The 25,785-nt window shown below is 32.1% G+C and overlaps 1 protein-coding gene across 3 annotated transcripts; it reads right to left on the bottom strand.

Moving 5' to 3' along the window:
* Positions 1–6,255: 6,255 nt before the first annotated feature.
* Positions 6,256–24,785, bottom strand: LOC113394968 (nuclear pore complex protein Nup214). 3 transcript variants are annotated; one of them, XM_026632468.2, is made up of 29 exons: positions 24,620–24,785; positions 24,363–24,501; positions 24,002–24,168; positions 23,406–23,578; positions 22,609–22,820; positions 22,242–22,362; positions 21,859–21,946; positions 21,378–21,480; positions 20,853–21,006; positions 20,443–20,503; positions 19,599–19,782; positions 19,334–19,398; positions 18,800–19,003; positions 17,992–18,158; positions 17,492–17,653; positions 17,143–17,325; positions 16,341–16,621; positions 15,017–15,229; positions 14,511–14,648; positions 13,454–13,693; positions 12,463–12,930; positions 12,301–12,390; positions 11,046–12,087; positions 10,517–10,698; positions 9,848–10,000; positions 8,980–9,043; positions 8,573–8,715; positions 7,256–7,379; positions 6,256–6,485 (listed from the first exon to the last, which is right to left on the bottom strand). In XM_026632468.2, exons 1-29 carry the CDS (start codon positions 24,656–24,658, stop codon positions 6,455–6,457), a joined length of 5,391 nt encoding a protein of 1,796 aa, XP_026488253.2. In that variant the 5' UTR covers positions 24,659–24,785; the 3' UTR covers positions 6,256–6,454. The 3 variants fall into 3 exon arrangements, with proteins under 3 accessions (XP_026488253.2, XP_026488255.2, XP_026488254.2); XM_026632470.2 differs by having other exon boundaries at positions 12,463–12,795; XM_026632469.2 differs by having other exon boundaries at positions 19,334–19,395.
* Between the last annotated feature and the right edge of the window lie 1,000 nt (positions 24,786–25,785).

Below are 25,785 nucleotides of genomic sequence, written 5' to 3'. Positions count from 1 at the left end.
TTTTAGCAAAACAAACAATAAAAAACTACGCAACATTTTATTTTGACTAACGCAATATTGGATTGGATTGCTTTTCATAAAATTCTAAATTATTTTTGTTAGATTGAACAAATATACTTAGATATATTGTAAAAACATGATTCTTGAAAATTTTCATATATGAATAAAATTTTCATTAATCATTTATTTCAACTTAGAGATGATAATTTATACCAATTGATTATACCTTACGTTGCGTAATGATTGTTAAAATATAATTAAAACAATAATTATCAAGTTCATTGTAATATTTGTCACGGAAGAACACAAATGCTATTTTGCTTTAGTAATTTAGACGACTCCGGAACTCTGTCTCCTAAGCTATAAATGCTCCGTAATGCTCATTTTTGAAAGATGAAAATTGTTTCAATACCATTCTACCTACTTCGGTAAAGATAGCTGTTCGATATTTTAATTCATAATGAGTTGTCTAAAAGTAAACTAAACAAACATTTAAAAAACACGGGATATCATTAATGTAAATTATGATCAAAGAGGGAGCCAAAATTGAGCATGGTTAAACTATTCTTATACTTTATTTTAAATCAATTTTATGGGAATTTTAAAGCGCGACCTTTAGTACGAATTCGGTCATGTTTGAATACGAATTTCCACCAGCGTCCTTTCTGATCATTTTATTTCGGTTGCTTTGAAATAAATTCCTAGTTTTTATACATTTTCGGAAAGCTAAGTAAACGATTATGTTTTTAAAATAATCTGCAGAACAAGTTTCAAAATGATTTTTTTTTGTTTTTCAGGCCTATTTGAGGGAAAAAAAAATTAAAATAATATCGTTTTCCGTCTAGCATTTTTAAATTTGGACCGATAATTATTGTTTAAATATTGAAAAATATCCAGTGTTTAATCGTTTTTATAAAACAGAAGAAAAAAAAATATTTTAATTGATGCTTTTTTTTTAAATAAATTTTTGAAGTTTCATTTTTGACTTATTTTGAAAAAATCTAAAAAACGCGATAACTCAAAAATGGTTCACTTTTGCATTATGCATATACAGGTTAAAATTAACGCAAATAGTCACCCCTATCACCTCCTAACGGGAACACGTCGAATTACCAATATCCCTGTATATAACCACTACGTTTTAGTTTCGACAGTCGGATAAACCTCATACTCTAAACGGAAACGTTCCGCAGCAAACTGTCCTAACCCAAGATTCAATTTCCGGTAGCATCTCGTGGATGGAAGTGTAGAAGACATTTATTTTTTGACCAAATTTATTTTATTTTTAAAAACCTCTTGCTTTACAATTTGTCCAGAAAAATATAAGCAAAGATTTACTCCTGTTAAGTAGGTAGGTATAATACCTACTTGCGTAATTATTTATTTGTATTTTTTTCTTTTACGGGTTTGGTAAAATATTTAATTTCTTATCCTATTTTACTCTTAAGTCTATAACAATAATAATTATAACAATTGCGAGAGTACTTAACTCATTATATTTTTTTACATATTATCATCCTAAACTATGAGACCTTGAAATTTGCCAGGCATGTACCGAGTTCCTTTTGCGGAGCAAGCTATTTTTCTTTTACGCTTAGTAAATACGAATAGGGGTTTGTACGTTAAGGTTTTTTTTTAAAAGTACCTACTATAGCTTAATCTTTCATATTATTGTATATTGTACAGACAGATATCTGTACAATATACAATTGTTGCTATACATATTAAGACCATTTTATATCAATATTTTTTTTCTGTAATTTACAATTTTAATTTTAATTTGGAAAAAAAACAGCTGAGTTTCTTTCGCTGATTCTTCTTAGGTCACGTGGTAATTATTTCCGAATCTCAATCCGAAAATCTATAGGCAAGTTTAACGCTTCTTCATTGATAATTATTTTGACTTTGAAGTAAACAAGTATTCGAATGATATAATCTAAAGAAGGGTTGAGAAAATAGCTTCGCACATGAATTATAGTTTTTTGAATACTGTATTTTAATGATTATATTGAGTATAAGTACCTTAGAAGATATACACGATTTGTGTGTGTTTTGATACATAAACTTTAATAATACATTGTTTTGAAGATATCTTAAGATTTAACCAGCGTTAGCTATGTACGTAAGCGTAATATTTTTGGACAAAATCGTCTATGCGTCGTTCAGTCCTTTGGCACAATATTTATAAATTATATGTACAAACATTCCTCGTTTAGCGTTCTTTTTAAAACAATCCGTTGCGTGGCTTAAGAACTAAGCGAAAATATAGACAGAGACAAGCAGTGATTGTGTATTATGTTATTTATACTTATATAGGTTAAGCAAAACCGCTAAGTCAACGGGTCTTCATGCAAAGCTCAATATAGATCTATAATAATAATTATCACTATTGACTTTATATAAAAAAGACGACAAGTCTTTATATAAAAAAATAATATTATTGTTTATTTATCTCTTCAATTCGGTAGGTTGGTACGTAATTAATTATATAAATTTTTTGTCCAAATTATGTTTGTGTGTACCTACCTACAGACAATAAATTTGTAAAATAAATAATTGTAATTGTAATAAATAATTGTTCTTTGTCAATAAAAAAGTATGACAATACTTTTAAGTTTATAATTACTAATATAATATATAATGTTTATCGTTTTATTTGCCCTGAAAAAAATTAAAATAGATACTCAATGGATAATACGACAATAGGTAATCATGTAGGTACATTAATTTGCCTCATGTATTCCATTTAATATGGCTATAAAATTAATTCAGGACTAAATTGCGAGGACCATTGTACTCTACTATCAAGCAATAAGAGTACTCAATCAATTGAAGTACCAGCAATTCAGACAAGTATCGAACATATTGTTTTTACAGAAACGCACGTTTCACTCATGACATCAAATTTATTTGAGATGCCTTTTAAAATAAGCAAATATTAATGATACGATATTCGTTATGATGTAAGTACCTAGTAGTATATACATCTAAGTTTTCAAAAGAGTGTACATAAAACTAAAACCCTACTAATAAAATATGTATGGTGATTGTATTACACTTGAGTGCCAGGAGGTAAGTAGGTGCAAAGGGGCGCATTTGTATATTCCTGCAATGAAAAAAAAAACTGAGAAAGTAAATAAGGAAACATTTTTATTATTAAATTTACCGTTCGAATAAGGAGTTAAGTATCTATCTCGTCCAAATTTATTCAGCACCTTGTCAATGTATTAAATGTACTTTACCTTTTTTCCGTGAACATCTACACCATCTTAAGAGCCTACTTGAATAAAGTAGATTTTGATTTGAAAATATTTCCGTCGCCCATGTACGTGCCCAATGTTTTTTGTTCTTTTTCAAATGTCAAGTAAGTACTCAAACTAACTCAGAGACCGCTTCATTAACATAATGAGTACACTTGAACCTACAGTGAAATGTTTAGGGACTGCAAATTTAAATAATGTATAAATATTATTTTTTTATCGAATCGCCCAATATAAGTTTAAGTTAACTATGTACAAATAAACGTTTGGTTCAAAATGTCTATTGGTAAGTATGTCTACAAACGGATACCTATATTTTTTGTTCTTCGATCCTTTGGGGTATTTGATTATATGGGATTTTTACTCATTAAAACCATACGCACTAGCGATGAGTACTGGGGCTTAGATCACCCTCGCCCTATAAGAAGAGCTCCGCTGATCGGGATTGAGCCCTTCTCGTTCCGTTTTCATCATATCCTTGTGGCTCATGACAATCTCTAAGAAGGAGGATACGGCCAGTGGCGTATCTAGGTCGCAAGGGCCCGGTGCATAGGAAAATAATCGGGCCCGCACCCCCTCTTTAACTTATATTGCCTTTCAAAATTATAGATACAAAAAAAAATATCTTGTGAGCAGAATCGAGGTTTTCTAACTTCAGGAGCTGGCGAGTTGGCTGATCCGCTCTTTTCAAAGCTTAGAGGGTTCCCTGAGTTCCGAGGCACTGGTGCAATGCGTCATCTGGCCCTACGATATCTACGCCACTGGATACGGCTCTCCACGCCGATATCCGATAATAGAAGAATTAGGGATACTATCGAAAGAACTGTTTTATCGCAAGAGCACTTAAGAAAGCCAAATATACTTTGGGGAAAAACCAGTTTTCTCGTTATTTTTTGCTTTGGTACTCTTAAACTACACAATAACTTGGATTCTGCTAAAACTAAAACCTTAATTACCTACTTATTTTGGTCAAAACTTGCAAGAGCGCGTCATTTTATGTCATAGGTACTAACGATCCGCGGGTTTGCACACATACAATTTATTAATAAAGAAAATAAGAAATAAAAGGAATCGAATCTGTGATTTTGAAAAAAAAAAAGCAAAATATAGAATTTTAATAAAATGATTTCAGTTTTAAACCTTACTACCGGTAACTTTGCTCAGGTAACTCAGGGTAGGGCAAGGGGTCCTCAGTGGGTAGTCACTCATATTACATCAGGTGGCCCATTACCAAGTTCGCCTACCTATGCTATTAAAAAAATAATTTAGGTCAGGAATATCATTTTTATATCACCCCGCGGTCATGATTTCTCAACAATAGTAAATCAAATAATATTACTTAGCTCCATTACTGGTACGTCTGTAATTTTAATTAGTGTAATTTTTTTAATTAGTTTCATGAAGGCGACGTCAGGCACAATAATATATGGAAAGTTTGAGGCACTGGTTTGCAGATGCGAACTCAATTTTCTGTACCCTCATTAGTAAATCGTGAACTTTTCAATGGGATAAGTTTTAAAAAACTTCGCAGCTCCTATTATACTTTGAGATAACTCTTGAACAAATAGTGGCTGCTTCAGTTCAACTAACGAATCAAGTTTAAAAACTTTGTAATCGAATTTATGATTATCTGTACAAATAAATAAAATTCAAGTGTCTGTCTGTTATTTTAGAATAACTTTATATTTAAAGTTTATATTACGTTTGGTACGTTATAAACAACCTCCTTCTTGAATAATTCACTAAAACTTATAATTAATGTTAATAACTGCACTTATTGTTGGCCGTATTTCAAGTTATAGTTTAGTCTCTATTTCTTAAAAATCGGTTGATTCTATTAAAACTTAAGAATTTAATTTCAAAATTTAAGATTTCGGTCCTTTTTTTCCATATATTACACAATTTTTCCTAAATAGAAAAAATAGAAAAATTTGCGTTGCCTCCTTTACTCTGTTATATTTACTGGAAAAATTAAAAAATGGTAACCTATATAATATAAAGCATTACATCATTGTTTCAAAAATAAATCAAAAGTAATAGAAATAAATATGTAAATTCTGGCAGTCGAAATCAGAGGATGAATTAATTTTTACTAGTTATTTTCCTAAGATATCTATCACAAGATTTTTATGCAGTACTCAGTATTGCTGTGTTTCGGCTTAAGAGATGAGTGATCCAGTGTAAATATAGGCACAAAGGACAAAACATCTCAGTTCCCAAGGTTGGTGGCGAATTGGCGATGTAAGGAATGATTAATATTCCTAACATCGCTATTTTTTATGGGCGGTGGTGACCACTTACCATCAGGTGGTCCATTTGCTCGTCGCTATAAAATATAAAAAATGTAATTATATTAAGATACGCCCATTTATTGACTTACAAATCAATGCGAGACGAGACACTCAATCGAGACATACGAAGGTGTGAGGCCATATATTGTTCAGTATTGCCCAATCGAGCGACGTCAACGACCTATCCACCTATTAATTTAAAAAATCACAAGCAAATAGTGAGTTTTATATTTTCTGTTACTATTATTATTACTAACGAAATTATTGTGGAAAAGTGATGGTAAAAAATCCCATAAAACAAAAAAAAACAACTCAGTACAAAATACTAAATCATATTTATTAATAATTATTTCTATTTCACAAAATACAATACAACGATTCAATACACTATTCAGTTGGAAATATTACTAAAAAAACCATAAAAAGCTTTTATTAATTAAATCAATGTACGTGTCAAAACTATCACCAGTGGGCCAAGACGAGGAGCGATTGGTTATTTCGTTAGTAGAAAATATCAAAATAATGTATATTCGATTTATGTAAATTTCGGACAATTGTCGAAGCGTTTACCCTTCGCTGCATCACTAAACTTAGCTTTTCAGAAATTTAAAGAAAAATGTAATAAATATTGTAATTTTCCAAAACAAATATTATATCGTTTTTTTATCGATTCAGCTGAATTTTTTTGCTTATAACAACACAATCACATTGAATAAGATCTTGTTTTAAAGGTTTTTTTTTTTTACATAAAATAAGTTACGCAGTTTAAATTTCGAATCATCTTACGGTTTTGCTAATATCAAATATCTTATAATTTGTTTTAAACAATTTCAACTGTTTTATTTCCATTCGAAAGTCCATTTATCGCTGTTTTTTCGCAGCACGTTCCTTGTAATACGATCATCAGCCCCGCCAACCCGTGAACGATGGCGATCTGTGAATTAAATATAAATATTACCCAATATCTTTCCCATACGAGTTATTTTATTGGAGTTTTTACATATGTGTCACTTCAAATTATAAATTCATTTAATCTAACGTACTGCTTACAATTTAATACATTATATTTCGGATGATTAGTTTATAGAAATGAATTTCAGTTAAATTTTAAAAACTCTAACCTGACCCAATCGAGGGATTATAAAACATCGATATAAGTTTTTATTGCAAGTTTACCGTTCACAATATTTTAGTAGAGTAGTTCTTCTAGTTAAATCTTTCAGTAGTAGTAGACAGTTTACATTATATATAATTTTTTTTACGTTGTATACACATTATTTAAGAAACTATTTTATTTATACCAAAAATAATAAAAAAAAAACTTATTTTTTTTTTCATTTTAATTCGTTTTTTATAAAAAAAAATTTTTTATTTACTTAACAACATCCACGGGCTCAGTTGCCCGTGCCTTTTTTTACATTTTATTTTTATAAATTGTAACGTTATTTTATATTTTTTTATTTTTTATATTATAACCTAACTTAGTCAAAAATAGTTTTTTGTTGTTTCATAATCATAGCAAAAAAAAATGTGTGTTTAGCACATTTCAGTATTAGTGTTCCTTTTTTAAATGAAATTCTATTATATAATTAAAATATTATGTACTTTATACAAAAGTATTGACTATTATATAAAATATATAAGCAATTATTAATTGTATGCAATATAAGGTCCACCAAAACCCACTGGTACAATGATACTTACGGGTTGAAGGTGGGTGCGGGTTGCGGCGGCTGCCCCGACTGCTGCGCCAGGTTGCCGAACGTCAGCGTGTTCTGGGTCGCTAGACTCTCGAAGGTGGCGTTCGATTGTGTAGGTGACCCGAAGTCTGTTACGATATTTATATATTATTTAACATTTCGGATATGTAAATTTATCTTGGGATGATTTCTCTCCTTTATAAAGTTCATATTTGGCCCTCAAAGCCAGCCACCGTTATTATTTTTGTTTAATAGAAAGCCGGACGGGGAAATGAGTGGTCACCACCGCACATAGACACTGGCGCTGTAAGTAATATTAACCATTGTCTACATCGACTATGCGTTACCAACCTGAACGTGTTCAAAGATGCCCTTGTGAAACTTTAAAATTAATAAGTTGATATATTTGATTACGCGTCAGATGTAAGCAGGTTTGAATCGATACCATCATTTCTCTGAAAATATGTGAAATGATCATACAAACACACAAAAATCAATCTATACAAAAAGTAAGAAGGAAATAGAGGAATGAAGATAAACAAAACATATTTCGTGCGATTTGCTAATAGCTAAAACAGCTCTGCTATATTATGAACTAAACACATTTTTTTGTCAATACATATTTATTAATAATACGGACCATTCCATTGTGATTCCACTTAACTATTCATTTTATTGAACATTTTACAACATTTCTACCAACGACAACGACCAAAAGGCAATTTATTCTCTAATCTATAATTAATGTTACAGATTATTTAAGACTATATGTGCCCGCGACTTCGTGCGCGTTGTTTGAATTTAAGTTATTTGGATATTGTAGCGTGATTTTATTTTTATTCTATATATAATTCTAAAATAAAAGTGGCCTAAGTTACTCCTTATTACATCCGCTATCTGCCATTGAAAGTCCCGTCGAAATCGGTTGAGGCGTTCCAGAGATTAGCCGGAACAAACAGACAGACAGACAGACAAAAATTGTAAAAAATGTTATTTAAGTATATGTACCATGTATACATATATATACATTTAGTAAAAATGGGTTATTTTAATATTACAAACAGACACTCCAATTTTATTATACGTATAGATTTCGACCAACGATATTGTCATGTTAATTTGTTAAATTTGTTTATTTATCTAACTCCTCCCGCCATTGGAATCAACATGGCATTTTGACACTGATACTAATATGTGGAGTTTTTCATTAAGATAGATTTCATTTTTCATAGAACAACTTAACGTCGTATAGCGTGTTGCAAATCAGTTATTGTGAAGTAGAAATATAATTTTCGTCATGATAACTTTCAACAATACTCACTAGGTGAAGAATTCCCGAAGCCTTTACTCGGTGATGTATTTCCGAAGGGAGATCCGCCGAAGCCGGTGCCGCCGAATGAGGCTGGTGCGCCAAATCCACTACTTGGACTCTTGTTGAAACCACCAAACGCCGGAGAACCAAAACTGCAAGCAAATCATATATTATCTATAGTTATAAAATCGTCTGGTCTATCTACGCACCGATCAAACTAATGAGTACATGTTTCTTGTATCACGTAAGCAATACCAAACATTTTTTAGAAATTTCAACATTAAAGTGGGAGTTAACTTTGTATGTATTTTAACGGTAGTATATTAACTTTGTATAGAGTCGGCAAAAACATTAGGTATACACTTCAAATTAATAGTTTTTTTTATATTAAATTATAATAAGTAGATTTTCGTCACCTGGGTTGTCCCCCAAACATTGGTTTTGTTCCAAATACAGGTGATCCTCCAAACGCTCCCGGCGCTAGAAATACACCATCACTTCAGAAATGTAACTCACGAACGATAAATAATTCATTTTTTATTTTTTTAATTTATTTATAAATTTACGAAACACCTTCGGCATATTCACAAGTTATTAAGAAAAAGTAGGAAATTAATTCATGTACGGTGTGATACACCACTACAGGCGTTTACATTATACATTTTAAATAACAAAAAAAAAAAACAAAACACAACACACCCACGTTAATACGTCTTTAAAATAACAACAAAAATGTGAAAGAACTAAAAAAGCCAAAAACTTTGTAAATCCTTTTTGAATGCTTTCTAGTCGAGTAACGTGAATTTTATAAGGAGGCTTCCATTTTTATAATTTAAAGAAGTAGGAATAAAACAATTTTTTAGATATTACATTTTTTTTTCACATTAACAGCCTGTAAATTGACCACAGCTGGGCTAAGGCCTCCTCTCCCTTTGAGGAGAAGGTTTGCCGCATATTCCACCACGCTGGTCCAGTGCGGGTTGGTGGAATACACATGTAGCAGAATTTTGTTGAAATTAGACACATGCAGGTTTCCTCACGATGTTTTCTTTCACCGCCGAGCACGAGATGAATTATAAACACAAGCACATGATAATTCAGTGGTACCTGCCTGGGTTTGAACCCGCAATCTCGGTTAAGATGCACGCATTCTAACCACTGGGCCATCAGACATTGTTTGACCATAATTATTAATCAGGATTATGTTTCATATAAAGAATGTTACCATCAAGTGGCGCCTTTGTCGTAATTGTTTAATGTAATGTATATAATATATAAAAATACCCGTTTGTTGTTGGGGAGGAGATCCGAACACTGATTTAGCTTCACCACCGCTAAACGGTCCCGGACTACCAAATGGCTGAGCGGAGGTAGCACTAAAGCTACCGCCTGAAGTTCCAAATATTGAAGAAGCTTGGGTCGTTGGTTGTTGTTGACCTGATGCAATAATCCAGGAATTGTAAAAATCTTATAAATAAAACAAATATTTAGAGTATTTTATCTCAGCATAGATAGTTAATTAGATTTTTGACAATCGTGGCAGATCGATAAGGTATAAAATTTAACATCTATACTAATATTATAAATGCGAAAGTATCTCTGTCTGTCTGTTGCTCATTCACAGCCAAGCCACAAAACCGAATTTAATGAAATTTAGAAATTTGAAATTAAGGAAGGACATTGGCTACTTTTTTATGTCTAATACCTGACGACAAACCCATAAAATGCGAGCAAAGCCGCGGGCGACTAGTCATCTCTATATATATATATATGTAAATAGACCAACACAGAACTATTTATCCCATTTCTCTTCTCCGCTTGTCAACCGACTTATTTTTAGAAAAATAAATACTGTTCAAAACATTATGTAATAATGTTTGTACGATTTGGTACGATGGTTATTCAATATATTTTTGTTTCCTAAAAATATAAAGTGAAAGAGACTTATATTACCAAAACCGGGAGATCCGAATGCGCTCGTATTGCCGCCGCTCCAAAAGTCAGTGGCCGGCTTTTGACCGAAGGCTGCTCCACCTCCGCTAAAAATGCTGGCCGCGGTAGGATTCGAGCCAGTGAAACCTTGTTTACTACCAAAAACGTTGGCAGTACTGCTTCCAAATACTGAATTCGATGAGCTGCAATACAATAATAACGATCGATTATACTAGTTTTCCAATCAATAGTTTTTTCTTGGTAAAAATATACGACATTAAAATTGATTGATTTTAGCAAACAAAATGATTATAACAAAGAAGGTTACATATTTAAACATAAAATCTGACAACATAAAATATGTATGTATTCAATAACCTTCACTGAAGCAGTGTGTTGGAGGTCTAAATTTCCTCTGAAAGAGGAGGCTTGGAGGCACCTCCGATTTACTAATAAAGCATTCTCTTCTTGCGCAGAACGTTTCCGTATATCGAAGTGCTTAGCTAATATTAATCAAAGCAGACCAAAGTATGTATAAGAAAAAACTTACGATCCAAATATATTTCCTCCACTCGTCTGAGAAGGAGCACTAGTAGTCGATATACTTGCACTTGCAAACAAATTAGACTCAGCGTTGCCAAACAGGGATCCGCTTTGAGCTGTAGTAGTAGGTGTTCCGAATATGGACGCTTGAGTGACCGCCGTCGGTGTTCCAAATACCGACGCTTGTGTTGTTTGCGTCGGAGTTCCGAACACAGAAGTCTGTGTCGCTGGTGGAGGAGTTCCGAATATAGAAGCCTGAGTCGACGGGGTCCCAAAACCTGGACTCGCCGTAGGTGACGTTCCAAATACAGATTGGTTTGTTCCAAACACAGATGCTTGAGTAATGGTCGGTGATGTACCAAATATGCTTTGTGTAGTCGCCGCTGGAGTGGCACCGAATACAGATTTCGAAGCTGCAGCACTAAATAAGCTTTGCGCGGAAGAAGAACCACCGAATATAGACGAAGACGTCGTAGAACCGAATATATTCGATGGTGATGTTGCTGTACCAAATATAGAGGCTTGAGTGGTTTGAGGACCGAATGCAGCGGCGGAAGCTGATGCGAAAACTGAAGACGCGTTAGACGCAAACGCTGGTGGCTGCGACGTAAAGGACTGTGGCGTGCTTGAAAACATAGACGCAGACGTAGTTGTCACGGGCGTACTAAACACTATTGGTTTGGATTCACTTGTTGTTGTAATTGTAGTTAATGTTGTGGATGTAGAACTAAATGCAGTTTCTGGAGACGCTGCACTGAAAACATCATCTGTCACATTCTTCACAGCATTATCTGATAGACTTGCGTTTGTTTCTATTTGGGAGTCATCTTTAATTTCTTTTATTTCTAATGCCTTAGGTGGCGGTGTACTTGAAGGTATAATATTTGATGATTGGTCGACAGCTTGTCCGAACACAGACGGCTTAGACGCTGTGGTAGTTATTGTAACTTGTTTTGATAAGTTTTCTGCGGATGAAGATGATACTGATGTACTAAATACAGAGGCCTGTTCAGTCACAGGTGAAACAGGTTCAATTGACGGTTTAGAAACTGTAAAAAAAATGTGTTTAATATTAACAATGATTGATAGTTTGAGTCTCGCTATCAGATACTTGAAAAAAATAGTGTTCGACGAATTGAATTCTATATCTTTTTACCGATGAAGACAATTAATATTGTCTTGATCGGTAAAAAAATATAGTCAGAATAGTATCGAATTATTTTATTAAAATATACGGCAGAATAGATATTATAGAAAAATACCTGTAGGAGGAGGTGAGACTGTGGTCCCGGCAAAAATTGATAGTGAAACTTTTTCCACTTTAGCTTCAGCAGCAGGCTTCTTGAGGTCAACTATATAAAATTGTCATCATGAAATAACTATACGAAAGACAATTATTAATCAAATAAGTGATACAATATTACCTATTATAACAGACTGTGCTGGAGTTTTGCTAGTCATTGCGGCTAGATTGGGTGTCAGTTCATTGTTGTTTTTATTTTCAGGTACCGGTTTTTGCTGAATGTTTTCTTTAGGTTTTTCTGGAACATTTTCCTTAGACTTGTCTTCGGCTAACTTAGCGACACCTTTCGTTTCAGTTTTACCAAATGCAAATCCTTGGCTGCTGCTCTTCAAAACATCGGGCACGTTTTGATTTTTACTGACCAACGGTGATTTCAAACTGAACATATTGGTTATTGGTTTCTCTTCTTTCGTTTTATCAACTTTTGATGAAGCTGTGTTAGCTTCTGGTTCACCTGTTTCATCAGATTTTGGATTAACGGGTGAAGAAACAGTGGCTTCGGATGTTGGACTTTGAATCTTGGTGAATATGTTAGTGGGCTTTGAAGCGAATACAGTTGCTGGCGCAGCGGCAGTCGGTGGTTTTGAAACTACAAGCACAATTCATATGTAAGATACATATTATATTGAATATTCTACATGCATTTAAACAGTTACATATACATTTGAAAATTCGTATAATAATTTAGTCTCGCACATGATACTTCAAAATTATGACATTCATTGAGTGTGCCAGTTTTGTAAACCAAACTTAGAACACCCGCCTCTATCATGGTAATCACTAACCAGCAAGTGTAATAGAAATGCTTTGAATTATTTCAAATAAAGTACTCTTAAAATAGAAAAAAGAAATTAAAACTTATTTTAGAGCAAAGTAATATAATGTCGAAGATATCTTAGTTATATAATATTTTTGGTGTAAACAATTAAATTTTATGTCGTTTATCAAGCTCTAGATGTTTTGGGAAGACGAATCGCATCATGGAACGGATGCGTCAAAATTAAGTCGGCGACTATGTCTGTCTTTATTATTGTTCAGAGTTTTACCAAAACATATTTTTGATCAATAACGTGAGGTAACTGTATTCAAAGATTTATTTGATTTTCACTTACAGCTGAACGTAGTAGGCGAACAAATATTTTGGCCCATAAAGGTATTAGCATCGTTCTTTGGTTCAGCGGGTTGCAGCGTACTTTCTGCAGAGCCTGCGCCATTTTTGAGTATCATTTTTCTTAGTAAACTTTTTGTATCTGGAGTCACAGGCGTCACTTTTGGTTGTGAAACTGGTGCTTGTTCAATTACTTGACTAGGAGGCTTCGAAAAAGGTGATTCGGATGGTTTTTCTTTTGAATCTAGAATATAAAATCTATTTAGTATATGAAAGTGTCTCGAGTTTATAGTTCCATCGGATTATGAGAGTGACGGAATTCACATATTATGCTTGCGTAAACACTTGATCGCAGAATATCTAAATCGATCAGAACGACATCATCATCAAAGCCATTATAATTCCTCGTTGTGAACAATGGTGACCACTGGGCATTATACTATTATTAATTCAAGATAAATTGTGTAATTGTATTTCCGTCATTATCGTCTTGAAATGCAGTGTTTTTTTTATGGTACGGTTTGGCGGACGAGCAAATGAATCTGATGGTAAGTGATAACCACCGCTCATAGACGATGGCGCTGTAAGAAATATCAACCCTTCCTTACATCACCGATGCGCCACCAACCTTGGGAACTAAGTTGTTATGGCCCTTGTGCCTGTAGTTACATTGTTTCACTCACCCTTCAAAACGGACACAACAATACTGAGTGCTGCTGTTTGGGGATAGAATATCTGATGAGTACGTGGTATCTACCCAGACGGGCTTGCACAAAACCCTATCACCAAGTGTATTAATAAACATATTTTACTTTTAGTGGTAGAGCTAGTAAGTCTGGATAGGTACCAGTCACTTCTCATACCGAAAGCAGCAATACTTATTATATAGACATAACATCTTCGTTCCAAAGGTTGGTGACGCACTGGTGTCAATTTACCATCAGATGGCCTATTTGCTCGTCCGCCTACATAGATACTAAAATTAAAATTAAAATATAAGTATTAATATTATACCACTATTTATTTCTAAATGATATTTTAGTGATAACTTTATATATTACCAGTATCAGTAAACAATGTCCTGGCAACACTAGCAGCTTTAACGGGTTTCAAATTAGTCGATGGCGTGTACGATGGTGTAATAATGGGCGATTCTTTTACTATATCAGGTTTGGTCTCCAATGTCGTTGATTGTGCATCTAAAAACAATTTTAAAATAATATACATTAAAGAGAAATACATTCACACAACAGAAATTTATGAAATTAAACATTAATGACATCATGGAAACTCTGACCAGATGTTGCAGTATCATCTGGAATCAGCAAGATCCCCAACTTTTTAACAACACATGTACAACATATATTAAGTTTAAGCTCAATTGTCTGAATTAAAAGCTTATCGATATTAATACAATTTTTCGAGGACTCTGTAGATTTTATATATTTTTAACTAGATGTAGCTTAAAACTTAATTTATCTTGTAAAACATCGAAATGAAATATTAAAAACATTGGCCTAAATTTTTTTCAAAGTATTTTATTTTTATTACAAAAAAATGTACTTACAAGCGAAAGCAGTAGGAGCTCCGATCTTTTGAGACATGAATATATTACTTTCGCTTTTCATTGGCTGCACGTTTGTTAACTTCTGAGTGAAGTTTTGTGTATTAAGAGCAGGAGCAAAAGGTTTTTGCTCCTGCTCTGTTTTCATCGGCATTTGAGGGAACGACGGAAATAGTGGTTTAGGATTTATTTCCAACGATTCTCCTTTTTTGATATCTGTAATATATAAAGGATATTTGACAACGTAAAGAATCCCTACCTATATACATACATATATATAACCTATACCTATAAATCTAAGCTTCAAGTTTATGGAATTGTTGCGATAAATTTTCTAGTCATTTGAATCGAACCGCACACTTACATGCTTTAGTTCGTTTGATGTTTAACTAGTTATAAATTTCATGTAGACTATAAATCAAAACGATAAGCCGAGATGGAATGACAAAAATGATAAAAAAACGAAGATCTGAACCGCACCGCGAATACAAAAACGAGTATGTACTAGTGAGTATTCGAGTGCTACATTTGTATTTCCAAATCATTCCTTCCTGGTTCTGGCAGTAAATGTAAAATATGCGTAGGAAGAAATGCAGTCACAAATGTACTCAGAACATAATCTGAAGGCACATGTTCGGCGAATAATGTCCAAACATTTTCCTTGAGGGTTACGCCATATATATGTATGTATATGAGTAGCAGAGTTTTTTGAGTTGCAGTGAAACCTTTTTCGGTTTATATGTTAATTTACATCATCATCTGAAAAATATTTATATATATAATAAATATAAATAGATCAGATTTATTGAACTCTGTTTTCGTAATTGATCACTTTTTCTCCAAAGTTATCTATCACAAGATTATTTTATTGACATCAGAATGTTGAATATTAAAAAACAAATTATTTTTTCAATATATATTTCATAACCTTTTTTTTTTACCTAAAATATAACGCGCAAATCGTTAAGGAACTTCTGTCGTCCAATAATACTGTGCTAGACGTTATACTGAAAAGTTTTGTGAACCTTTTCGCCGTCAACGCAATGCACAACCAAGGTATATTTATCAGTAACTTCTCATTGAGAAAGGTCAACGACGTATATTCCTCTTAAGAGGAGAATTACTTTTTAAATCATTCTTTTTTTTATAATATTTTTTTATTATTATTCTATCTTGTAATAATTTAAAACACGAATCAATAATTTAGAGATCTAAAATGATTTTGATAATTATAATAAGATTTGTATCTATTACACGAAAAAGTTATCTGATTTAAAAAGACTTAAGATTATGTTAGTATTATAAAAGATATAAAAAACCAATGTACCTTTTTGGGCTACGAATTCTTCTACGGGTTCAATTTTTACTGGTACCTGTTGTAGTTTATTTTCTTCTTTCTCTTTAATACTCTTTGCGTACCTCTGTTTCAGGGTTTCCAGGTGTTGTGTTATTTCCAGGTTGACCGGTTTAATTTTGATTGGTTTATGGTTTGATAAAACGTCACGAAGTGCGTCTAACTTCTGGGAATTAAGTAATTGTTCCTTTGCTTTGTTTTGAGGTACAATACTCATATTTAGAATATTTTTGGTGAGTTTCGATAGAGGGTCTCTAAAATATATGGAATAAGAATTAATGTAATAATTTAACTTATTTACCGAAACATATAATTTTTATTAAAACCTTTTTGCTATGTAATATAGCAAATAATAATTCCATGATTTAATACATAATTCGTATATGATACTTATAAGATATATATAATAAAAATTCATAAATCGTATATAATATATAAATGATAAATGATACTGTTGGTTCCCTATACGTTTTTATATTATTTATTTAATTTAGCTGAATCTTTGAACAGAACAGAAAATAAATTACACTGGCTTACTCCCCCATAACGTATACGATAATACCGCTGCTTAGCGGTCGAATAGCCTAGTCAGTTACTCAGATACCCAGATGGCTTGCATTGAGTCCCACTACCAAGATTTGTAACACTATATTTACATTTCATATTTATCTCAGAACACCATCAAGTCAATTTACGTATAGTCTACATATGTATTTTACTTCAAATAATGCAAGCATGGATCACTTCAGTAAAAATTATATAAATGAAAACTTACTTGTTTTTAAAAGGCGTGCTTCGTAAGAGTGACGTCGAATTGAACATTGGTGTAAAATTACATTCGTTCATTGTTTTTCTTAAAGCTTTCAGTTCAGCTTGCTGACGACACAGTATTTCCTGCTGTTTCACTAGAGGCTGGTATACGTCATCTAATATGGGACGAATCATTCGTTCTCCAGGTCTGCATTTTAAAATAACTGCGTTTAGTACATTATTCCACTGCACAAAGACAGTAACAAACAGTGATTTTTGTGGGTCAATGTATGATTTGACATCAGGATCCCAGAAAGCGTTCAAACTGTCTTTCTTGCCGAATTGGAAAAAGATATAAATGAACGTTTACTTACTTGCAAAACTGATCTTTTGCATCATTTTCGTTCCATTTGTGATCAAGCGCTTTAAGTGCTTGATCTAGCTGATTTTGGACGTAGTAGGAGAGTTTCTTTACAGATGCTATTCGTTTTGCCGTCAGTGGATCCATTTGAGACCATTCTTGGTGTTCTTTCGCTCTTTATAAGAAAAATAATAACTTAATTTGTATAAAACCCTAATATATGGAGTTGCATAAGGAGGAATATTCTGATTAATTTTAGTCAATTATTGCATTTATAAGGTGAATTTACTTATCAAGTAAATACATAGATCATGTGGATCCTAGGCAAAGATAGTGGGTCCAAATTAAGGCACACTCTAAATTCATTGGGGCTACTACTAAATTTCTTGAGGCCCTATTTATTTGCGCTCGGCGGTGAAGGAAAATAAGGCGAAGAAACCATAGGATATAATTATGCCGCATAATCCACTTTCTAAGATATTAATTATAACACTTGAGCTAGAGAGGACTCACTCGGCCTGCGTCCTCGACTCGGCGACCACTGCGCATGCGCGCACAAGTTCCATCTTGAGCTGCGTTACGTTATCACGTAGATCTTCTATGTCACACTCTTTTCTCAACGTCTCCGTGTTCATGTTCATTTCCACGTCCAAGTTTATTGACTGAATGTCTCGTGTAAACTAAAATTAAAAAACAACACAACGACTTACGTTTCTGAGTCAACGAGCCACAATTACATCGAACAAGATACGCGCGTTACGCTTCTTAGACTATTGCAGATTGTTAGAGAATAAACAAACCTTAGATTTACATAACCAATGAAATTTGTAAATATACCTCTAAATTATTCATTCCGAACAGTTTCTGTTAAATATATCTTTATTTATAATACAACACTACTCAAATTACTACCTACTTTCCTGCTTCCAAACTATGTCGAACACGCCACTTTATCAACAATTAATACTACAAATCATTTTAAGTCCCGACCAATGATATATTTATCTATACTCCTCCTGCCATTGTAATCGACTTGACTAACTTCATTTTTGTTTTATTATTTTGTTCGGCCTATATTGCTGTTGGCCCTTATGGTGTTTACAGAGTCACTGGGCGGGGTACGAATTAAGTAACTCAAGTCGGGTGTTGGGAGCCCACTTATGGGATGCATGCTAAGGGTGCCTCCTGATAGGCCGGATCGCGGCTTAGGATGCCGTCGGCGTCGAGAGTGTGGAATGACGTATGCGTGGCACGTCAACGGCGAAATAAAATTAATACAGCACGAAATATAGTATGGCATAGTTCTGATATGTAATTATACCTTTTCTCGGTTCTCTTGTGTGACTTTCATAAAATTGTACAACTCCAATTGAAAGTCGTTCACTTCTTTGATGAGCATATTCTTCAGTTCCTGGTTCGCTTTCGCTTTGTTTATTCTTTCCTGTTCTGATTTCAGAGCGGCACTTACTTCAGGCGATGGAACGGCTTGAGGTTTCGGCACTTGAACGTTTGGCTTTGGTTGAGGCTAGAATGTAAATATAGATTTACCATTATATATGTTCTTTTTTCATGACGTCGGTTAAAATTAAAAATAATAATATTATGGAAATAAATGTAGTACTTTATCATGTTTAAATTTTGTACATACGGATTTTTATTAACAGAATAAATGTTCAATCATAAGAAGTTTCTAATCTCTCAAATTAATAAGTTTCTTACTAAACTATATTCAATAAATTAATTGTCACCAGTAGAAAAGGTAGGTGGGTGAGTGCATAATTTCATGTTGATCGGTTGTGTGGCTCTGGCTTTAAGTTACATAATTCACATACTAATAATAATATGTATACAATACCACAGAGATGGGGGGTTCAGCAACAGCAGGCGGTGTTGGTTCTTTAGTCATTTGTATGCTGGCTGCTGTTAAATAAAACATTTATTTTAGATACTACTTGCTACAGAACTATGAACAATAAATTACTTTAAAAATTATTAATATAATATCAGTGTATTTGTATGTGTATGTGTGTGTGAGTGTACGCGTGTGTGCGTATGCGTGTGCGTGTGTTTGTCTTGTAAATATGTTGAAGATGTATTTAATTTAACTATTTATATCTCACCTGGTACGAACGATGGGCTACTTTGTTGCTGTGGTATAGCCTTCACGGGTGCAATAACAGTCTGTTGTTTTTGAGGTTCCGGTATTATCGGTTGCGGTTGTATAATTGGTTGCGATTGTACAACGGGCTGCTGTTGTATAACTGGCTGTGATTGCATCAATGGTTGCTGTTGTATAATCTGTTGCTGTTGATTGTAAAAATATGTTTGATTAGTTAAGTAGGTTCTATTCAAGTATGTATGGATTGATAATCAATTGTAATCAAACTTGTTACAACAATAACATGCAAGCAATCAAAGTTTGAACGATTTTGAGATATTTGTAAGCCATTAATAGAGACATTATACCTGATATTAAAAAATAATATACAAAAATTGCAGTATTTGCATATCATAGCACTTTACAAAAAATTCAATATGTCTGATGAATATGATGAATTGACCCACGTATTTATAGGAATAAGAGCCGTTTGATGGTTTATAATAAAACCTACTTTTCAAGAGGTCTTTCTCTAACAGCGAGCAGGTTTTATAAGAACAAAGATATTTAAATATATTTTTCCATGTGCTTTTTTCTTTCAGTAAAAGAATTAAATTAATTGACATAAGACTATAATAGACGAAATTCTGCCACATGTGTATCCACCAACCCGCATTGGAGCAGTGTGGTGGAATATGCTCCAAACCTTCTCCTCAAAGGGAGAGGAGGCCTTAGCCCAGCAGTGGGAAATTTATAGGCTGTTGATGTAAATGTTATAATAGAATCATAATGAAAATTACATGATTACTTCATATGTTCTACGAATAGTTAATTATTTTATATGATTTATTAGAGGGTATGTTTACCTTTGGTTGAGCGACGACTGGTGGCGGTTCAGGCTGCGACGGCACGTCATCAGGAATGTTTCTAGAAATTTTATTTATGATTATTGTGTTCTAGTTTGAATGGTAAGTGAGGTTGTGTAATTACAGGCGCAAGTGACATAACTAAGTCAAGAAAACTAAGTATCATTCGTTGTTATATTTGTTACAGAGACCATGTTGGTGTCTAATTGACGGTAAGTATAAGGTTGCTATTTGCCCGTTTGCCTTCCAATATATTATGAGAAAAAAAAACTAGGTTTTTTTTTAAATGTAGAATTCTTTGAAAACAAATGCAACAAATACGTCGCTATGCGTTATACGAATTAAAGACAGATGAGTAATTTGAACTCATCTGTCTTCTTATTGTAACTTGTAATTATATAATTATTTACCTTGTTAAAGCAGCCGCTGGTAAGGCAATAGGTTGAGTCGGCGTACATATTTGAGGTGCCGATTTGTTTAGATTCACAATATTGAAAATAGACAATAGTCCAGTTTGAGATACCACGTGGAGTAGAGGCATCGGTGGAAGAGTTTCGTTTTCTCCTAAAATTATAAATAACTTTCTAGAATCTAAACGAAGGTTACAAGCTCCTTCTATGGTATCACTCCGTATTTGTACATTTTATTTAAAATAACATTAAGTATTTTCTTTTCTTGATTGTTTTGCACATTTTTTCTTTATTGTATATACAAAGATAATAAAAAACTGGTAAATAGTAAAAAAGTACTACTAAAGAATAATGGAGCTATTCAAAAAATACATTAAGAATTTATCAAACCAACTTTAGTTTCTAATTAAATTGGTTTAAGATTTATTTAATTTCATAAAAAAATTTACTAAATAATTCAATGAATGATAATAAAATAAAAAAGTTATATTACGACGATTTTTTTTATTATATTCTAGAACTTACCCCAAGGTAACTGATGAACAGCAGCTGTATCAATACAAATACCGACGGGGTAGTTTTCTTGTCTTTTATCGGTCAACGGTAATTCAGGTCTTGCTTCATCAGTCTACATAGAATATACATAGTTACTAAAATTTTTTAGATACCACTTAATCTAGCACCAAACGGCAATGTAAAAAATGACAAAAAATTAACATAGGGACATAATATCTTAGATATCATTGTTGAGAGCAAGTTAACAGGGCAATAATTGTTGCTATTACATTGCAATGGGCCAAGAAATAATTAACCAACAGACTATTTATTTGCTAGCTGCCTTTCCATTGTATTACAAGGAAGAAAATACAAAGATATACTTTTTTAAACATATTTATTGAGTTCTATCTTTGAAAATTATCAAGAGCTAAGATTATCTGATTCTCTCATATTATTTATGAAGTCAATCACATTCGAATTAGCACCAATATAACTACAATTATTTTACCTGACACCATTGAATCCAATTCGACCCATCTGTCGTTGATAGTGTCGCTATCTCCATGCTATTTGACGATGATGAAATAATTATATTCCTGTTAAATACAGAATTATTATGTTAATATTTGTCTAGAAATGTCTTTGTTGGTTAAGGAATACTTTCGCTAAAGGTGGCTGAGCTCTAATAACACTTTCAGGAGCAGTGCACTAAACACAATAAAATAGAATGTAAATGGTATAACTTCATAGGCTGATGCCTATGAAGTTATACCGCCCTAGAAAGTGTTAATTGATTCATGGTTCAAAAAAATCTGAATTAAAATAACAATTTGTGTATCCTTAATTATTTTTTGTTATGAAAAGCTTAAAAATGGTAAAAAATATAATTACCATTGGGCGAGTCCTTGTAGATAATAATACCACGGTCTATTGGAGCCCATGCTGTAGCAAACATCATCATAGTTATAACAGGAGGGCAAACCACCTTTTGGAGTGTTTACTATTGTCACAGCTGTAAGAAATATTTGAGTATATATAAATAATATATTTTACTTTACACAAAATATGGTTTAAAGTCCAATTAAAATTTTATGAATAAAAGACATTTTCATAGTATAGTAACAACACAATTATTTTCAGTTCATTTGATTTAAAGTGTTTGTAAATAATTATGAGGTGAATGATCACTGATACATAAATCAATCAATTTGTAAAACCTTATATTAAATTATATTATTTGTTAAAACAAACAACAAACCTGGACGACTACTATCAGATGAATTTCGATACGCTACAGCAAACTGGTAAGTAGAGATCCAGTAAATAGCTAAAGCTTCAACGGGACTTCCTTCAAACAATTTCGGAGTTGGAACCATTTTCATAGGAGACAAGTCTGGTTTATATTGAGTGAGTGTGCCATCATTGTTGCCAGTTACAAGCTGTTTGCCTTTAGGACTCCAACATAAACATCTAAAAGAAAATAACATTTAAAGAATTAGACTAATATTATAAATTTGCCTTAATATTCATGATAGATACTGAGTTATATTATATAATAATAGCATAAGCCGATTATAGATCCTGTGATTATAGGACGATGGTTGCATTTAAAAAATTGGTTATAGTCTCATTTTGAGCAGTTCAAATAGTGACTTGCAGTTTACAATTAAATTAAATCAAAATAAAACCTGTCATAGGATTCGAACTTCCCAAAAAATCTATTGAATAAATGCAAAGTTTCGCAGGAGACCCACTAGTATTTATTTATTTGTAGATAAACTATTTTTTTCTTATGATGTCGTCCTGTCAGATTTCAGTCACAATTACTATTTTTAAGAAAGATTAATTAGCCTGCTGTTCGGGACATATCCAGATAGGCTTGTACAATGAGACCACACACATTGATCATAGGTATTTAAAAAAAATATTTTACATTTTATAATACTCTTTAAGTAATCATTTGGAAGAATTACTCTATCAAAGATGGTATACTCTATAAGGATGGTAGTGGTGAATTTTATTACAATGACAAACTCAAATACTTTTAATTTGTACCTTGCATTTGATTGTATTTTCTTCACTTGCATAGTGCTGACTTGACTTATGAGCAAGGTGCCATCAAAGTATATAATCCCTAAAGTATCTGGGATGCATGGATTCCATTGTAATGCTGACACAAATGTTGATGGATGTACCTCACATTTAATTGACACAGATGGCCGTATATCCTGCAACAGAATATGTTTTTCTTTAAGGTTTTTTTTTAAATAAAATACTTATTATAGATAAGTTTTACATCTTTTGTCTAGCTTTGGCACAATATGTTTATGTTTTATATATGTAAACATTCTTTATTTATTATTTAAAACATATGTAAAATGATTTAAATATAATTTTCTTACAGTACAACCACTATTAAATATGTATATATATAATTTTTATAGTGATCTGTTCCAGTATAAGAAGTGATATAGCAAGATTGTGGATAACAAGGGATGGAAGCTTATGTATTCTGTTGACTATATAGAGGTGACTACTTATAATGAGGAGATAAATTTTCTTACTAGTTTGACCATGATTAAAAAAAAGTCAAATTGTGTAATTTTATTGAAATTTAGTGTATCTTTTGATGTATTTAAAGAATTTCTTACTGCATTATGGAAGTCCATGCATTTATAAACATGTAGAGATTGCCCACCGATAACAGCTAACCATTCTTGATTACAGTTTACAGCAATATGGCTAGGCTCTATTTGAAGATTAACGGATAAATGCTGAGGCTCACATTCCTTGTCAATCAATTCTCGTAGATAATATACTGAAAAATAAACAAAATCATTTATAAAACAATACACTCCCTTAATCATAACTTTCTACGAAAATGCCTTCAAGATAATGTCTATAATTGTTTTGTAATCTAAGTTTAAAAATTACCTGAACATGTGTTCAGATAGGTCGATCTAGATTTATTTATGAACAAAAGAATAAATAAACTATGTTTATGTTTCTTACCCGATAATATGGCATTGGGTGAAGCTACAAATACTATGCCATATCTACTAGTGCAAGCTACTAAGTTATATCCACGATTTGGCAAAGGATTATTGGTATTAAACACTTTGATTTTGCGCTGCAGCTTGTAGAGCAAACTCTGTAAGTAAAATGAAGGTTTTATATTTAAAGTGAAACATTTTGTTGTGAAAATTTAAATAATTGTTTGTATTAAAAAGTTTACAAAGGTGCTAGTTTTTAAATAAAGCGTAACTTACCGGCTCATCGATAGCATTTGGACCAAATTGTATTTCCATTGTAAGAAATAAGTATTATTTATATAGGAATATAACATATAAAAAAATAATTAATTATACGATTTCATTTCACGTTTATTTTTCAAAATAGCATATATGTTCACTTGAATTATAAACTCTAACCCACGATTTTACTAAACAGTTTTATATTGACAACTGACTTTGAAGTTTGACAATGATCAAATATATTGAAACTGACAGTGAATTGGAGTTATCAACTTTAAAATATAATTTGGCGATATAATCTGTGTTCTGTTGGCACAACTAAAAGTAAACTTAAAGTATATAAAAAAATAAACATTTAAATATATTTGTACATGCTTAAACTCCATAAATAGTAAAAATATAATTATTGGAAGATTTTAACTATATAATTTAAGAAATAATATTCATATAAATTTAGTTTTTTTTTTCTAATGATATATTCAAAATTCGTTATTTAAATTGAATATATGAATAAAAATTTTCGTTATTATTCGTTTATGTAAATTCAAGTATGTACTTAATATTGTATAAAAAAGTGGATGCATCTTCATAATATATATTCTCTTTCATTTTTATTCCATAGTCATACCATTTAAACAATAATACAAGATTTGTATTAATTGTATATTTCAGAAAATAAAACTAGAACATTATTCGATGAATCCTAAACTTCTGTCTTCTTACTAAGCTTCATTACCAACGGTTGTCTGTGACTATGAGAGATCGCTATAAGCGATAAGACAGACTTTGCACACAATTTGTGCCTTATTATTATTTTTTGGATTTTTCTTATGTTATCAGTTGACTTATATGTCGTGCAATAAAGCATTTAAATAAATAAACAGTATAATAACAAGGGCATAAATAATATTTTTGGCTTGTATTTTTTAAACGAATTAAAATAATTTGTATTTCTTATTATTTTAAAGATTCTTATAATAAAATAAACATAAAATAAGTAAACATTTTATTTTTAATAAGTTCTATTCTTCACTATATAATTATTTTATTAATATTCAATAAAGTATATGTAGTATATAAAATGTTGAACCGTTAAAAAAAACAAACAGCTGATGAACTAACGATCAACTATAATAAAATTAAGTACATACACTTATATTAAAAAATATATAAATACCTAC

The sequence above is a fragment of the Vanessa tameamea genome, chromosome 9, assembly GCF_037043105.1.
Source record: "Vanessa tameamea isolate UH-Manoa-2023 chromosome 9, ilVanTame1 primary haplotype, whole genome shotgun sequence".
Lineage (NCBI taxonomy): Eukaryota > Metazoa > Arthropoda > Insecta > Lepidoptera > Nymphalidae > Vanessa > Vanessa tameamea.
The sequence above is the reverse complement of the archived record's forward strand: the minus strand, read 5'-3'. Positions and strand labels throughout refer to the sequence as shown.

Coding starts and splice junctions, on each gene's coding strand:
- LOC113394968 (XM_026632468.2), bottom strand. CDS start 24,658: ATGGAAATACAATTTGGTCCAAATGCTATCGATGAGCCG. Junction 24,169..24,362: donor ACCCAATGCCATATTATCGG/GTAAGAAACATA, acceptor TTTATTTTTCAG/TATATTATCTACGAGAATTG. Junction 21,481..21,858: donor ATTGGATTCAATGGTGTCAG/GTAAAATAATTG, acceptor TATTCTATGTAG/ACTGATGAAGCAAGACCTGA.